Source organism: Ranitomeya variabilis, chromosome 1, assembly GCF_051348905.1.
Source record: "Ranitomeya variabilis isolate aRanVar5 chromosome 1, aRanVar5.hap1, whole genome shotgun sequence".
NCBI lineage: Eukaryota > Metazoa > Chordata > Amphibia > Anura > Dendrobatidae > Ranitomeya > Ranitomeya variabilis.
Window position 1 is genome coordinate 317893950 of NC_135232.1, and position 17123 is coordinate 317911072.

The following is a 17123-nucleotide window of genomic DNA, read 5'->3' on the forward strand; positions in this document are numbered from 1 at the left end:
GCTCATTCAGATTGTATAGTTAGTTCAGCTCCTCCAGGATGGCACATTTATATGTGTCTTCGAAAGACGGTTTGCTGTGTCTCCCAACCTGGACTCAAGATCACGGAGCAGATATCAGGACATCTGACCAGCAGCAGGACCAGTATCTCAGTATCTGTTCCTATGTTTGAGGAGGAATGGGAGGAACACTGCCAGAGCATGAACTCAAGTGGTCTACTAGTGTGCATGTTTCTGACCAAACTTTTAGAAACAGAGAGCTGCATAATGGTGACATGAGTCCCAACATTCTGTAATGTGGCCCCATCTCAGCACTGTGCAGCTTGACTGCAAAGGAACACCAGAACTTGCTTCTGCCATTGGCTGACAATTTATTTTTCAGAGCATTTGTGATAGACGTGAAACAGTCTGGAGATGCCATGGTGAAAGTTAGGCTGCCCACAACATTATCCAGCATGTAATGTGTCTGTGATGGTCTGAAGTAGTATATTCCTGAACCTCTACTTGCTAGCCTCCAGTACCCTACATTTTTTTAAGTACTGGGATGAAATCCTCTGGGCCATTGTCAGATAATGCCTCATGTGGTCAGAATGTGTAGTTCCTGGATCATGAAAGCATTGATGGTATTCATTGACTGGCTCGCACATTCCCTACATCTGAATCTTGTTGAAAAACTTCTCAGAGAATATGTATCCATTCATGTGATGACCAAAATGGTGCCAAAAAATGCCCTGATACAGGTTTAGGAGGAGATTCCCCCCCACGATCCCATCTGCCATCACCTCAGGAGCATGCAGGCCAGTGGTGACCATACACACTACTGATTCACATTATGAATTGTCATGATAAACTTCAGGCAAATTGCATGCACCCATGATTTACATTTTTTTTCTTTGAATTTTGAGGTTATCTGGAATGCAGCCCTCAATTGGTTGATGACTTTGATTTTCCTTGACCATTGGTGAACCCTTTTGTTCTCAGTTGGACGCTTTATATCAGTAAAGATAAATTGTTTAATACTTTATTTCAACAAACTTTTAATAGCCTCAATGTAGCCAACAGCCGATTGCAGCCACATACTTTGTCTCTGTCAGCAATGGGGTCCTCCAGGGTCTCCTGCCATAGCGTTTAATTTCATTTAAATGTCGACATATAGTTTGCGCTGACACTGATGCACCCTAAGCCTGCAGGACAGCTTGATTTTCTTTGGAACTTGGTTGGGGCTGTTTATCCACCATCCAGACTATCCTGCGTTGCAACCTTTCATGAATTGTCCTCTGCCGTCCACATCCAGGGAGATTAGCTACAGAGCTATGGGTTGTAAACTTCTTGATTTAGTTGCACATTGTGGACAAAATAGCATCAAGGTCTCTGAAGATGGACTTGTAACTATGAGATTATTGATATGTTTTAACAATTTTGGTTCTCACGTCCTCAGACAGTTCTCTTCTCCTCTTTCTGTTCTCCATGCTTAGTGTGGCACACACAGACACATTATGCAAAGATTGAGTCAACTTCTCCCCTTTTTATCTGGTCTCAGGTGTGATTTTCTTATTGCCCACGCCTGTTACTTGCCACAGGTGAGTTTAAACGAGCATCCTTTGCTTGAAACAAAGTTGTTTACCCAAATTTTGAAAAAATGCCAACAATTTTGCCCATTTTTGGGGTTTTGTATGAAATTATGTCCAATTTGCTTTTTTTCTCTATTGTTTTGTGTTGTTCCAATGCACACAAAGGAAATAAACATGTGTATAACAAAATATGTGTAATTACAATAATTTTCTGGGAGAAATACTTCATTTCAACACTTTCGGCCATGACTATATATGTTGTACACATGTATGATTTACTTTAACCCCTTAACGACCGCCGATACGCCTTTTAACGGCGGCCGCTAAGGGTACTTAAACCACAGCGCCGTTAATTAACGGCGCTGTGGAAAAAGTGAATAGCGCCCCCCAGAGTCGGATTTTCTCTGGGGTCTCGGTTGCCGAGGGTAGCCGAGACCCCAGAGAACATGATTCGGGGGGTTTTTACCGACCCCCGAGTTGCGATCGCCGGTAATTAACCGTTTACCGGCGGTCGCAACAAAAAAAAAAAAAAACGCGATTTGCCGTTTAATTTCTCTGTCCTCCGATGTGATCGCACATCGGAGGACAGAGAAATGTGGTCCCCGATGGCCCCCAATAGCCCCCCGATACTTACCTACCTCCCCCGGTGCTCCTCGTGTCTCCCCATGGGCGCCGCCATCTTTTTTCCGGGAAAAAATGGCGGGCGCACGCGCAGTGCGCCCGCCTCCCGGCACCCGGCAGATCTTTGGGGTCTCGGCTGCCGGGGGTAGCCGAGACCCCAAAGAACATGATCGGGGTCTGTTTGCACCGACCCCTGTTTTGCGATCGCCGGTAATTAACAGTTTACCGGCGACCGCAAAAAAAAAAAAAAAAAAAAAGCGATCTGTAATTCTCTGTCCTCTGATGTGATCGCACATCAGAGGACAGAGAAATAGGGGGATTCGGGGACCCTAACATACTCACCCGGTGTCCCTGGGTCCTCTTCTGTCTTCTCCTGCCAGCCGGCTTTTTCATCATGGCGGGCGCATGCGCAGTGCGCCCGCCATCTGCTGCCATCTGCCGGCCGGCAGGAGAAGACGAGTTGGGGCTAAAATTAGGGTTAGGGTTAGGGTTAGGGTTAGAGTTAGGGTTAGGGTTAGGGTTAGGGTTGGGGCTAAATTTAGGGTTAGGGCTAGGGTTAGGGTTAGGCTACTTTCACACTAGCGTTTTTTGGCTTCCGTCGCAATGCGTCGTTGGAGAAAAAACGCATCCTGCAAAAGTGCTTGCAGGATGCGTTTTTTCTCCATTGGCTTGCATTAGCGACGCATTGCGACGGATTGCCACGTCGCATCCGTCGTGCGACGGATGCGTCGTGCTTTGGCGGACCGTCGGCACAAAAAAAGCTACATGTAACTTTTTTGTGCGACGTGTCCGCCATTTCCGACCGCGCATGCGTGGCCGGAACTCCGCCCCCGCCTCCCCGCACCTCACAATGGGGCAGCGGATGCGTTGAAAAAACAGCATCCGCTGCACCCGTTGTGCGGCGCTTACAATGCTAGCGTCGGTACGTCGGCCCGACACACTGCGATGGGCTGAGTACGACGCTAGTGTGAAAGTAGCCTTAGGCTTCTTTCACACTTGCGTCGGTACGGGGCGGTCGCAATGCGTCGGCCCGACGTACCGACGCACGTTGTGAAAATTGTGCACAACGTGGGCAGCGGATGCAGTTTTTCAACGCATCCGCTGCCCAGTCTATGTCCTGGGGAGGAGGGGGCAGAGTTACGGCCACGCATGCGCGGAAATGGCGGACGCGACGTACAAAAAAAAGGTTACATTGAACTTTTTTTGTGACGACGGGGGCTAAAGTTATGGTTAGGGTTGGGGCTAAAGTTAGGGTTAGAGTTGGGATTAGGGTTAGGGTTTGGATTAGGGTTGGGATTAGTGTTACGTTTGGGATTAGGGTTGGGATTAGGGTTACGTTTGGGATTAGGGTTAGGGGTGTGTTGGATTTAGGGTTTTGATTAGGGTTATGGTTAGGGTTGAGATTAGGGCTGTTTTGGGGTTAGGGTTGTGATTATCGTTAGGGTTGTGATTAGGATTATGGATCGGGTTGAGATTAGGGTTAGGGGTGTGTTGGAGTTAGGGTTGGAGTTATAATTTGGGGGTTTCCACTGTTTAGGTACATCAGGGGGTCTCCAAACACGACAGCCAATTTTGCGCTAAAAAAGTCAAATGGTACTCCCTCCCTTCTGAGCTCTGCCGTGCGCCCAAACAGTGGTTTACCCCCACATATGGGGCATCAGCGTACTCGGGATAAACTGGACAACAACTTTTGGGGTCCAATTTCTCCTGTTACCCTTGTGAAAATAAATACTTGGGGGCTAAAAATCTTTTTTGTTGGAAAAAAAAATATTTTTTTATTTTCACTACTCTGCATTATAAACTTCTGTGAAGCACTTGAGCTTTCAAAGTTCTCACTACATATCTAGATAAGTTCCTTAGGGGGTCTAGTTTCCAAAATTTGGTCACTTGTGGGGGTTTCTACTGTTTAGGTACATCAGGGGTTCTGCAAACGCAACATAACACCCACAGACAATTCTATCAAAGTCTGAATTCCAAAATGGCGCTCCTTCTCTTCCGAGCTCTGCCGTGTGCCAAAACAGTGGTTTACCCCCACATATGGGGTACCAGAATACTCAGGACAAATTGGAGAACAAATATTGGCATCCAATTTCTCTTGTTACCTTTGTGAAAATAAAAATTTGGAGGCTAAAAAAATCTTTTTTGTGGGAAAAAAAATATTTTTTATTTTCACTACTCTGCATTATAAACTTCTGTGAAGCACTTGGGCATTCAAAGTTCTCACCACATATCTAGATAAGTTCCTTGGGGGTCTATTTTCCAAAATGGGGTCACTTGTTGGGGGTTTCTACTGTTTAGGTACATTAGGGGTCTGCAAACGCAACATAACGCCCGCAGACAATTCTATCAAAGTCTGCATTCCAAAATGGCGCTCCTTCCCTTCCGAGCTCTGCCGTGCGCCCAAACAGTGGTTTACCCCCACATATGGGGTACCAGCATACTCAGGACAAATTGGACAACAACTTTTGGGGTCCAATTTCTCTTGTTACCCTTGTGAAAATAAAAATTTGGGGGCTAAAAAAATCTTTTTTGTGGGAAAAAAATATTTTTTATTTTCACGACTCTGCATTATAAACTTCTGTGATGCACTTGGGCATTCAAAGTTCTCACTACACATCTAGATAAGTTCCATGGGGGGTCTAGTTTCCAAAATGGGGTCACTTTTGGGGGGTTTCTACTGTTTAGGCACATCAGGGGCTCTCCAAACGCGACATGGCGTCCGATCTCAATTCCAGTCAATTTTGCATTGAAAAGTCAAATGGCGCTCCTTTGCTTCCGAGCTCAGCCATGCGCCCAAACAGTGGTTTACTCCCACATATGGGGTGTCGGCGTACTCAAGACAAATTGTACAACAACTTCTGGGGTCCATTTTCTCCTGTTACCCTTGGTAAAATAAAAATTTTGAGGCAAAAAGATCATTTTTGTAGAAATTTTTTTTATTTTCACGGCTCTACGTTATAAACTTCTGTGAAGCACCTGGGGGTTTAAAGTGCTCACCACACATCTAGATAAGTTCCTTAAGGGGTCTAGTTTCCAAAATGGTGTCATATGTGGGGGGTCTCTACTGTTTAGGCACATCAGCGGCTCTCCAAACGTGACATGGCGTCCGATCTCAATTCCAGCCAATTCTACATTGAAAAAGTAAAACAACACTCCTTCTCTTCCAAGCTCTGTGGTGCGCCCAAACAGTGGTTTACCCCCATATATGGGGTATCGACGTACTCAGGAGAAATTGCACAACAACTTTTGTGGTCTAATTTCTCCTGTTACCCTTGTGAAAATAAAAATTTTGGGGCAAAAAGATCATTTGGTGTCACTTGTGGGGGGTTTCCACTGTTTAGGCACATTAGGGGCTCTCCAAACGCGACATGGCGTCCGATCTCAATTCCAGCCAATTCTGCATTGAAACAGTCAAACGGTGCTCCTTCACTTCCAAGCTCTGCGGTGCGCCCAAACAGTGGTTTACCTCCACATATGGGGTATCGGCGTACTCAGGAAAAATTGCACAACAAAATTTGTGGTTAAATTTCTGTTTTTACACTTGTGAAAATTAAAAAAAATGGTTCTGAAGTAAAATGTTTGCAAAAAAAAGTTAAATGTTCATTTTTTTCTTCCACATTGTTTTAGTTCCTGTGAAGTACGTAAAGGGTTAATAAACTTCTTGAATGTGGTTTTGAGCAGCTTGAGGGGTGCAGTTTTTAGAATGGTGTCACACTTGGTTATTTTCTGTCATATAGACCCCTCAAAATCACTTCAAAGGTGATGTGGTCCCTAAAAAAAACATGGTGTTGTAAAAATGAGAAATTGCTGGTCAACTTTTAACCCTTATAACTCCCTAACAAAAAAAAAAAAATTGTTTCCAAAATTGTGCTGATGTAAAGTAGACATGTGAGAAATGTTATTTATTAACTATTTTGTGTGACATATCTCTCTGATTTAAGGGCATAAAAATACAAAGTTTGAAAATTGCAAAATTTTAAAAATTTTCGCCATATTTCCATTTTTTTCATAAATAATCGCAAGTAATATCGAAGAAATGTTACCACTAACTTGAAGTACAACATGTCACGAAAAAACAATCTCAGAATCAGCAGGATCCGATAAAGCGTTCCAGAGTTATAACCTCTTAAAGTGACACTGGTCAGAATTGTAAAAATTGGCTCGGTCATTAAGTACCAAATTGGCTCTGTCACTAAGGGGTTAAAGGAAATACCTTATCACTAAATGGAAAACTTTTATTATCCTTCTACAGGGACGCCTTAGCCGAGTTTCAGGTCTTACTACTTTTAATTTCCCGCTCTTTAAAAAGGAGTGACACATTAACACTACTCATTGATGGGGCCGATGTCCTGTGTGGATATGCGGGGGCGCTGACTTCTGACTGGATCCCGGATATCCTCCCTCAGGTACTTAGCTTACCTCTGTTACTAAAATGACAACTTGTGAAGCAGATAGAGAAATGCTCCAGCTTTAATAAATATATACTATCTGTTATTAAAATGGATTATACTTTGCATAACTTATTATTACATGTGGATATAAGAACCGTGCTATCTTATTAGAGAAGTTTGCTATTTTTCTCCACTCATGAGCCACTTATTCCACTCCTTCCATGCTCTCTAAACTCCTCATTCATTCTGAAATAAACCCTCTCAAAAAACAGCTCAAATCCATGTTTTTCATGACAAGATGGGCTGCCAGCTCAGTAACATGCCCTATTACATATAATCTATGGAGAGGAAAGAGGAGCAGAGTGAAAGGCTGAGAAACAGATTATACAGGAGCTTCTCACAAAATTAGAATATTATCAAAAAGTTAATTTATTTCAGTTCTTCAATACAAAAAGTGAAATTCATATTATATAGAGTCATTACAAACAGAGTGATCTATTTCAGGTGTTTATTTCTGTTAATGTTAATGATTATGGTTTACAGACCATGAAAACCCAAAAGTCATTATCTCCGTAATTTAGAATAATTAACAAAATACACCTGAAAAGGCTTCCTAAGCGTTTAAAAAGGTCCCTTAGTCTGTTTCAGTAGGCTCCACAATCATTTGTTTTTTTCATCCCCCTTCTTTTAAAACCCATAACTTTTTTTATTTTTCAGTCATCTGATGATTTACTTTTTTACTAGATGAATTGCAGTTTTCAGTTAGACTGTTATTTTACCATTCAATGTACTGTAAAACGGAAAAAAAAAATCATACCAAAAATTCAGCAATTGTTCTTTTGTGTTTTTTTTTTTTTTTTTTTTTATAAACGCATTCATTGTGCTGTAACTGAAACTGACAGTCATTCTTAAAGAGAGTCTGCCACCGGGTTTTTGCTACCACATTTGAGAGCATTATTACCCAAAAGCAAAAGAAAGTGAATCCCAGAGCAAAATTTCTTTGAATGTAATCACTTTAATAATAAATAATTCTGAATGACATGATCATTAAAAAACATAGGTGTCACTATCGTGGTTATTACTAACTTGTCTAAGTGCCACGCCCGGCAAGGTTAAAGCACAAGTACAAAAAATAGCAATAAATGTCCGTCTAATGATGTAAATGAAATATATAAGGGGAGGTAGCAGGGTAATACCAGATATTAATACGGTTTTGAAGCTAAATGGTGGGTCACACAGATATGCAAGTGCAAAAAAAAATACAGGTGGTAGAAATTCAATCAATACAATATACGGACATTTTTTGCTATTTTTTGTACTTGTACTTTATCCTTGCCGGGCGTGGCACTTAGGTGTCACTATCTCCGTTATTACTATCTTGTCTATGTTTTTTAATGATCATGTCATTCAGAATTATTTATTATTAAAGTGATTACATTCAATGAACTTTTGCTCTGGGATTCACTTTTTTTGCTTTTGGGTAATATTGTATATTTGATGTGATAGAGCAATTATACGTTTTCGGCCGTTTTTTTGGTTAAACACATTTGAGAGCAGCATGACGTGGGGGCAGAGACCCTGATTCCAGTGATATGTCACTTACTGGGCTGCATATTGTATTTTTAAATATAGTACATTATGTATAGGCATAAAACTGCCAACCACTGATGGGTGCAGAGTTATACAGAGCTCATGAATATGGAGGACTACATGGCAGTAGGTTTACTAATCCTCCAAGTGGTAGTCTCCTGCTGATAAAATAGTGTATTTCTACAAAAAAAGTTATCAAGCAGCTCAGTAAGAAACACATCGCTAGAATCTTCAAGGGGTGAAAAAAAAGAAATTGTTAGCGTGTGTGTGTGTGATACCCCATATGTTGTGTTTTTTTTTTTTTTTTTTAATTTTCACTTTATTTTTGATGAGGGAAAGGGGGTAAATTTAAATTAAAAAAAAATACATTTTTATTTTTAAAATTTCTTGATAGTACAGTTTAACTTTAATATTAGCTAATTAATTTATTAACTTCCCTAAGAATTTTAAAATGTTTATAAATGTCAAAGTGGTTGTCCAGCATTTTTTTTAATATGTTTCCAGCAGCTAATTGGTAAGTAGCGTAACTGTGTCACTGGAGCCAGGGTAACGGGGAGCAGCAGGAGACATTGAAGGTATCAGCATTGCGTTGGCAGAGTTTTACCTCTCTTTGTTTATCGGCAGGTATAGGTTAAAAAAAAAAATTGTGGAGTTCAAAAAGTCCTTAAATGATTTCAGACTAAAAGTGAGGTTGCAAAAATGGTGAAATATCTTATATTATAAAGTGGATCATAGTTGATGGTAACTAGTTGTATTTTGTTTCTGCAGAAAGTAAACTTGGTTGTGAGCGTAACGGAAGGCTCCTCTTTGTGTAGCACTTTAAGCAAGCGCAAGGGCATCACTCTCATTCCGCTGGGCAGACTGGAACCAAGTGAGCGGGCGGAGCTGGTCAGAGGAAAGCTTGCGGTATATGGAAAAAAGCTGGAAGAATCTGCTTTTAATAATCAGGTCAGATGTTCGTGCTCACATTCTTAGAGCATCCATATGTAGTGTCCTGTCTGTATAATGTCCTCTTTCTTCTGAAGATCAGCTCTCTATGCACCCTGTAAAGGGAATGTGTCACTATTCTTAATTTTTATGAATAATTATATAAGCATTTATTTTTAAAACCAAATACAGACGTTCCGGGGATAGTACCAAGAAAGCAAGTAGTAAACTAAGGGAGAAGACAAAGGCGTAAGTCAGGTCAAAGTCCGGGGTCAGAGTACCAGAATAATAGCGGAACAAAGCAAAAGGGCAAAACAAGCGGGTAGTCAGAACCCAGTCCAAAGATCAGCTAGCAGTAGATCAGAACTCACCAGACAGTAAATGGGCAAACACACACTAGAGAGCAGAAACTTTGACTGGCAGTAATCTGGGCCAGACAGCTCTCTTAAAGGGGTTTTCCCACGATCTAAAATTCATTTTAATCAATAGATTTTGAAATAATACGTTCCACAATTTGATGTGTTGTATGTAAGTGCTGTGATTGTTCCGCACTGCCCTATAGTATAATATTGGGCTGAGGATCAGATAGCACTCGGCCGTGTTATTATAAGCACGAGTCAGCGAGCCCTACCAGTGAACCTCTTGTCAATTAACTATGGCCATACACACAACTTTGAAAGCGGCTGTAAAACCGAAATCAATATTAAAGCGGATCCGTCACTGGATTTCACAGTGTAAACTTTTTTTTTATTATTGCTAAATAGATCTCTTAGAGCTGATGAGATTGGTGTATTTACTCTGAAAATCTATGGTAGTATATCTGTATAATCCTGGGTTAGGGTGAGCATTGCAAAAGTCCAGCTATACAATGAAATATTTAATTGATCCAAGTGTATTCAGTCTCCACACACCGAGCCTTACTGATAACTGCAGCTTGTAGTGAACAGTGTGAGGTTGCAGCAGGGAGGAGGGACAATGAGGAGCTGCCAATTCATAATAGACGGGTGGATATTTAGCTAAACGTTCATAAAGAGATAAACGTTCATAAAGAGATTATATAGTACATGGATTTTGAAAATGTATACTGTACACCAGCCTCAAGAGGTGTAAGACATGTATTATTAAATGTATACTGTTTATAATGTGAAATCTGGTGACAGATCACCTTTAAATAATAAAGCACATAAAAAGTAAAGCACATGTAATAACCTGTTATGCGCAGAAATACACTAGGATAGAGGAGTCTGCTTGGGATCCCATTAGGCCAGAGAGCTGCTGAGCATCTGTAACACAAAGACCCAATAATTGTAATGTTTATTGGGTAATTTACTTGTGATGTTCTGGCAGAGTGAGATGCTGGGCGGATCTGTGAAGCGGTTAGTCCCGTTTAATTATCTGTGGTTACATTTTTACACTGGTGAATTTAATCTTGATCTTTTAGTTATGTTTTTGTAGCTAGCCCGCAGTGGTATTTCACTGAAACTCATTGACTGTCATGAATGTTCCCCCACTAATGACTTTTTCTTTCCATGATTTCATGCAGATGCGTCTCTTGATGACCAAGAAGGGGACACGTGACCCTCTGTATCTAACTCTTGCCTGTGAGGAGCTGCGAGCGAACGCCATCTTTGAGAAGGTCCGTTTCCACTCCTTAGACGTCCCTCACCAGGATATATTTAATAGTAAGGTAATAACATTATCCATTCTTACCCCTCCGATTACTTGTGCAGCTCTCTGAGGACATCCAGAAGTTACCAGCCACCCTTCCACAATTACTTCAGAAGAGACTAAGTACCTTAGAAGAAGAACATGGAGCAGACACCGTCACTGTCGCTTTGACTGCCATTTGCATTTCACGAAAAGGTATGAACAGAGCCTTTTCGGAGTAAATGTAAGTTGGCAGCTGGTGCTAGCAGTAATCTATATGCTCTTTCAGGACTTTTGGAGAGAGATTTGCTCCGGATCTTGAGTTCTCTGCAGCAGGTTAGGTCTATCTACACAGCCAACTGGGCAGAAATGTTGGCGGCAGCCACTTCTACAGACAATCTTCCCATGGCCACTTTTTCCCTGCTTCTCGGGGGACTTAGAAGGTGAGACCACTGAAGCTCTGTTCTATACAAACACTTTCCGTGCTAGTGGACCCGATAGCTTTTCTGTTTAAGCGAATATTAATATGCTAGAAATTTGCATTGTCCTGTTCCTGTGAAATTCTACCTAGAAAATAATCAGTTGAAAATGTGCATTATCTTTGCCCTACTAGTGGGGTGTGTTTCTGAACAGTCTTACATTGTCACTACTAATAGATCAGAGGTAGGGCGCAGTCAGACGGCCGTATAAATTGGACAGAGATTGGACCGCAGTGTACGGACTGGCCGGCGGCTCTCCTGATCCGAGTATGGCAGCTTCAGATATTGTTATGCAGCTGTCACATCAAACCATTACATCAACTAATTTATACATTTCCAGGAGGGACAACAGGAGAACACCACAATGCTGAGCTGTTGCTCCAAAATGATTTTATGGACTATACAAGTATTATTATTATTACGGTATTTATTATATCACCATTTATTCCATGGTGCTTTACATGTGAATATTTACTGAGAGACATATGTCAGGAGAGCTGATGGGTCACCTTTTATCTTCACATTTGTCATATGGAAACGATTATCTGCATCATACCAGATTTTTGGGAAAAGCAGACTGATGTTTTCTTTCTTTGCTCGTTTTGCAGCGTTCTCGGTCTCTGGAGCCACAACTTAACGTCTGACCCCAGGCTGCATCTCTCTAGCTGTCTTTTACGAGAAGCTGTGGAGAAACGTTATTTTGGAAGACCAGAAGTTGTGCGTGCAGTGCATCTTCTTATGGCCGGTAAGAAGCCTATTCCTTCCTTCCTAATCACATTTATATAATGAAAAGTCATTCTTATTCTTTCTTTCTGATAGCACACTTCTGGACCGTGTCTTCCCCTAAAGATCCCGAAGCTTCTCCTGTGCTCCATGCGGAAGGCCTGAGTGAGCTTTCCCATCACCTGGTATGTCTTCTCTACACAAAATGTCTTGAAAGTTTTATGCTTGGATGTCAATGTGTACAATTAGATGTCTGTATTTAATCTCTCAGCTCAGTGGCATGGAGTTACACACTCTTGGTCAGCTTCTGGTACACCTTCCTTTTCTGCGGGCACATGCCAGTTTGGGCCTCTTACCACACCTGTGCCAGGTTTACAGCAGCTATGGTGAGTGACTGCAGTTGTTCCTCAGCCATCTATGCTTCACATAAGTGTAGGGTTATTGTTTCCATCCTATGTTAGGTTATGTGTTTTAGCATTTATGCATGTTCACCCATGTTTTTTTCATCCAGGGATTGCACGTTCAAAAAGACCTTCATCTTGGGAACACATGGAGACAGATCCGCCAACCCCTGAACCTCCAGTCAGGGTATTCAGGGAATTCATTGAGCGATCCATTCACATTCTATCCCATAATCCTTCTCTGTTTTATCAGTTGGCTCTGAATGAGCCTGATTGTTCCCCAGTTTGCACCCAAGCTCAAGAGATTTTGGCAGACTGGAAGAGCTCAGAAGACCAGCTCATCACAGCATGGGACAATAAGCCCAACTCTGTCAATTTCTGCAGCAGGTAAGGGAGGGTGGGATGGAACTACTTTGGATTTTGTTGTCATTATTATTTTGTATTAGCAACTGAAGTTTCTATTTCCACCGCAGCAAATCCTTGGCTGTTCCTTCTACCCCAGGTGGTGTTGGACTGAGTAGCAAAGGAGACTTGGCAGTAGTGGGCACTAGTGATGGCTCATTGCATATTCTTCATACAGACAGCGGAGAGGTGACTACTTCAATTTACTTTTGAGACATTTATTTTCTATGGTACAGGTTAGAAATAAGTCCGTTGATGTGGTAAAACCGATAAATCCCACAGTTTGACAATTAAAGCAGCACTACAGGAATATTTTGACTAACTTGCCATCTATATATTAGGTGTTTCATTTGTTTCATTCCATCTCAGTTACATCCATACACTTTGAGCTCTCTGATTACCAGTTCGGTATATGTTCTCCTGTGTAGACAGTAGATCACTCATCATCTCTCAAATCCATCCTGACAACTCTCAGATACTTTACCTGTCTGGCTAGTACTGCCCTCCTTTTTTTCTATATTTACCACAACACATACAATGCTACTGAAGATAATATTTATGCTTTATATGAGAGACCAGGAGAGCAGTGATATAGTAAGTGAGTCACTACATTGATTTGCTGCAAATTTAAGAAATACATTTCCCATATGCACACTCATAGTGTCTATACTCCGAGTTCAGAGTCCCCAGTGTACTCCTATAAGTTTCTACTTAAGGCTGTGTGCACACGTTGCAGATTTTGTGCGTTTTTTCCCCAATAAAAGTGCTATAAAACTGCAAAAAATCTGCATACATTATGCAACCCATCATTTTTAATGAATTCCGCAATTTTTGTACACATGATGCGTTTTTTTCTGTGAAAAAAACGCATCGCGGTAAAAAACGCAGCATGTTCATTAATTTTGCGGATTTTTCGCGGATTTCCCACTATATAATGCATTGGGAAATGTCCGGAAAAATCCGCACCAAAAACGCGGTAAAAACGCATGCAGATTTCTTGCGGATTTCTTGCAGAAAATCTCAGGATTTTCTCAGGAATTTTCTGCAAGAAATCCTGAACGTGTGCACATAGCCTTACACTGCTCTCCTGTGCCTCCTGCTTGTAAGAACCATCAGCCAGAAAGAAACCTATCACAAGCAAAGACCAGGAGAGCAGTGATATAGTAAGTTTGTTACAACAATTTTTCTGCAGTGTTAGGAAAAACGCACCTAATGGTTGTTGCTCTTTAAACTAGACTACCCAAGCACATTTATTTTGGGCTTGATGCTGGTTTCTGGCACTTGTATCTGCAGAGCTCAGATTCTATTTACTTGTGTTTGTTTTGCAGGAAATCCGAACTTTGTACAGTGGCTGTGATGGAGTATCTTGCTGTACATTTATTTCTGACTCATTGCTTTGTGTTGGTTCATATGATGGAACATTGGAGATATGGAACATAACAGATGGGTGCCGGTAAGATGGTGATACTTGCATATTTATTATTTATTTATTATGCTTTGAATCATATTCCCCAGTGCTTTACATAGATTATCATCGCTGTCCCCATTGAGGCTCAGAATCTTGATTACCTATCAGTATGTCTTTGGAGTGTGGGAGGAAACCGGAGAACCTGGGGGAAACCCATACAAACTCCTTGCAGTTGTTGTCCTTAGTAGGATTTGAACCCAGGACCCCAGCAAATAACAAAAACATACAGTGAAGGTCATAGAAATGGGCTAGTATATGATAGGAAGACTCATTTTACACATGAATTATGTAGTTTAAAAGGAACCTGTCACCCCCCCCCCCAGGCGTTTTTAACTAAAAGAGCCACCTTGTGCAGCAGTAATGCTGCATTCTGACAAGGTGGCTCTTATAGTTCTGTGTGCTGTAACTGCCAAAATAATCAGTTTTATAATTTGTCCAAAATACCTTGTCTTCAGACAAGGAGGCCGGCCTTTCCCCCCTGCTTTAGACGCCACACAGCCGTCACTCACATCTTCTTGGCGCCGGGCGCCGCCTCCTCACCGCTGTTTTGAAATGATACGGCGCCTGCGCTCTTTTCTCCTGCCTTGGGCAGGCGCAGTGAGCGCTGGCCGTCTGTCCTCTGTGCGTACGTACGCCCTGCCTGTGAATCCCAGCCCCGCAGTGTCTTATGATTTATTCATACTACGGGGCTGGGATTCCTGGGCTTGCGCATTGGTTGTCTAAGCCTCTCACCCTCTCCCAAATAAATAATTAATTTAAAAATAACTACATGGAATACCCCCTTTTTTTAAAAACCAGCAGCGGGAAAGCAGACAGCTGTGAGCTGGTGTTATTATTTTGGAAAGGGGCTAATATCCATGGAACTTCTCAGCCTATTAATAACAGCTCACAGCTGTCTGCATAGCCTGTGCTGATTATTAAAAAGGAGTAGCGCCCCCCCGCCAAAAAAAAAAAATGATGCGGGAGTTCCCCCTAGTTTTAATAACCAGCAAAGGCTAAGCACACAGCTGCGGGCTGATATTAATAGGCTGAGAAGGGGCTATCGATATTTGCCCCTTCGCAGACTAATAACACCAGCCATCAGCCGCCCCAGAAATGGTGCATCCATTAGATGCGCCAGTTCTGGCACTTGGCCTCAGCTCTTTCCGATTAGCCTGGTGTGGTGACAATCGGGGCAGTGGTATTCGGGTTGATGTCTATTGACATCAAGCCCAGGGGCTAGTAATGGAGAAGTGTCTGTCAGACACCCCCATTACCAACCCTTCAGTCAAAAGAAATAAACACACACACACACACACACTCACGTCCCTAATTGTATAAAGCACCCCCGACATAGGTTCTCATAGTAACCTCTATGTGAGCTGCAGAGTACAGCATGAGAACCGCCGGCTTTGACCTGAGGTATCCTTACTGATGTCAGCGCCCATCACAGCAGCCAGGTTCACATTCTACTCTGTGTGTTCCAGTGGCTATGGTAAGTGGTCATGTTACTGATATCACCGCTCATCACAGCCTCTAGATGTAGTAGAGTCAGGGATCGTTGTGGGACGGCCATATTATGGATTTACAGCAGACCCTGTGATTTTTTTTTTTGCTAATAAATGGGGAGGAAATTTGTCAGTGAGTGCTTTTTAGAATTAAGTGACTTTTGTATGTGTGTGTGTTTATATCTTTTGACTATGGGGCTAGTAATGGGGGTGTCTAACAGACACCTCTCCATTACCAACCACCGGGCATGATGTTAGTTGACATTGCACAGCTGACATCAACCCCAAAACCATTACCCTGATTGCCACTGCACCAGGGTATTCGGAAAGAACCAAGGCTAAGTACCTTAATTGGTGCATCTAATGGATGTACCATTTCTGAGGTGGCTGAGGGCTGGTGTTATTAGTCTGAGAAACGGCCAATATCCATGGCCCATTCCTAGCATATTAATATCAACCTGTAGCTGTCTGCTTACCCTTTGCTAGATACTTTGCTAGTTAGTTAAGGAATCATTTACTAACATTGGTCAGAGCACAATGCAATGTTTTGTCGCATTGCAGTCACCTAGTTTATGCGCAAGTCGGTGCGAGGCCTTAGCCCTATTATGGACACGCTTAGTTTTTCTACATATCCATTTGGCTTTTTTAGATGTTTTCATCGTTTGTCTAGATTTGTCCTTGTATACAGTATTTTTCCTTATTTTGATGATCACAGCATTTGCATACTTCTTTCCTTCTTGCACATGTTTTCATTTTAATATGCGCTTGTATGATCCCATTTATATTAATAGTAAATCAGATTTTTTTGTCTTTAAAAAGTGGAATAAAACGTGATAACAAAGCCGAAAGGAAATACAAAATGGTATCGCTGAAACCATCAGCTTGTCCCAAAAAAGACAAGCCGCCATACTGCTCCATCAACTTAGAAATAAAAAAGCTATAACTCTCAGAATAAAGCAAAGCAAAAAATTATTTTTTCTATAAAATAGTTTTTGTTGTGTGAAAGTGGCAAAACATAAACAAAAATATATCAATGTGGTATCATTATAATCGTTCTGACCCAAAAAATAAAGCTGCCTTATCACTTTTACCACACAGTGAATGAAATTTAAAAAAAAAAAAAACCTCATTAATTGCTGCTTTTCTTTTCATTCTGCCACCCAAAAATCATAATAGAATGCATTGAAAAAAGTTATGTGCCCGAAAATAGTACCAATAAAAACATCAACTCATCTTGCAAAAAACAAGCCCTCACATGACTGTCGGCCGCTATATGGAAAAACTATGGCAATGCACACACTTCTTTTTTTTTAGGGGAAAAAACCCTCCCATTTTTTTTGGTGTGTGACAGCAGACAAACATAAAAAATATACAGTATCACTGTAATTTCACCAACCAAGAGGATAAAATTATACTTAT

General features: G+C 41.5%; 1 protein-coding gene across 2 annotated transcripts in view; it reads left to right on the forward strand.

Annotated features, from left to right (window-relative positions):
- Nucleotides 1–17123, forward strand: part of TEP1 (telomerase associated protein 1) — a 74233-nt gene that overhangs the window by 35340 nt on the left and 21770 nt on the right. For both annotated transcript variants that reach the window (XM_077297805.1, XM_077297815.1), the window contains exons 26-36: nt 6442–6595; nt 8939–9118; nt 10641–10733; nt 10828–10960; nt 11034–11187; nt 11832–11968; nt 12043–12131; nt 12218–12332; nt 12458–12734; nt 12821–12938; nt 14078–14202. In XM_077297805.1, coding sequence (XP_077153920.1) covers nt 6442–6595; nt 8939–9118; nt 10641–10733; nt 10828–10960; nt 11034–11187; nt 11832–11968; nt 12043–12131; nt 12218–12332; nt 12458–12734; nt 12821–12938; nt 14078–14202 — 1575 coding nt within the window. The remainder of the gene's footprint in view (nt 1–6441; nt 6596–8938; nt 9119–10640; nt 10734–10827; nt 10961–11033; nt 11188–11831; nt 11969–12042; nt 12132–12217; nt 12333–12457; nt 12735–12820; nt 12939–14077; nt 14203–17123) is intronic.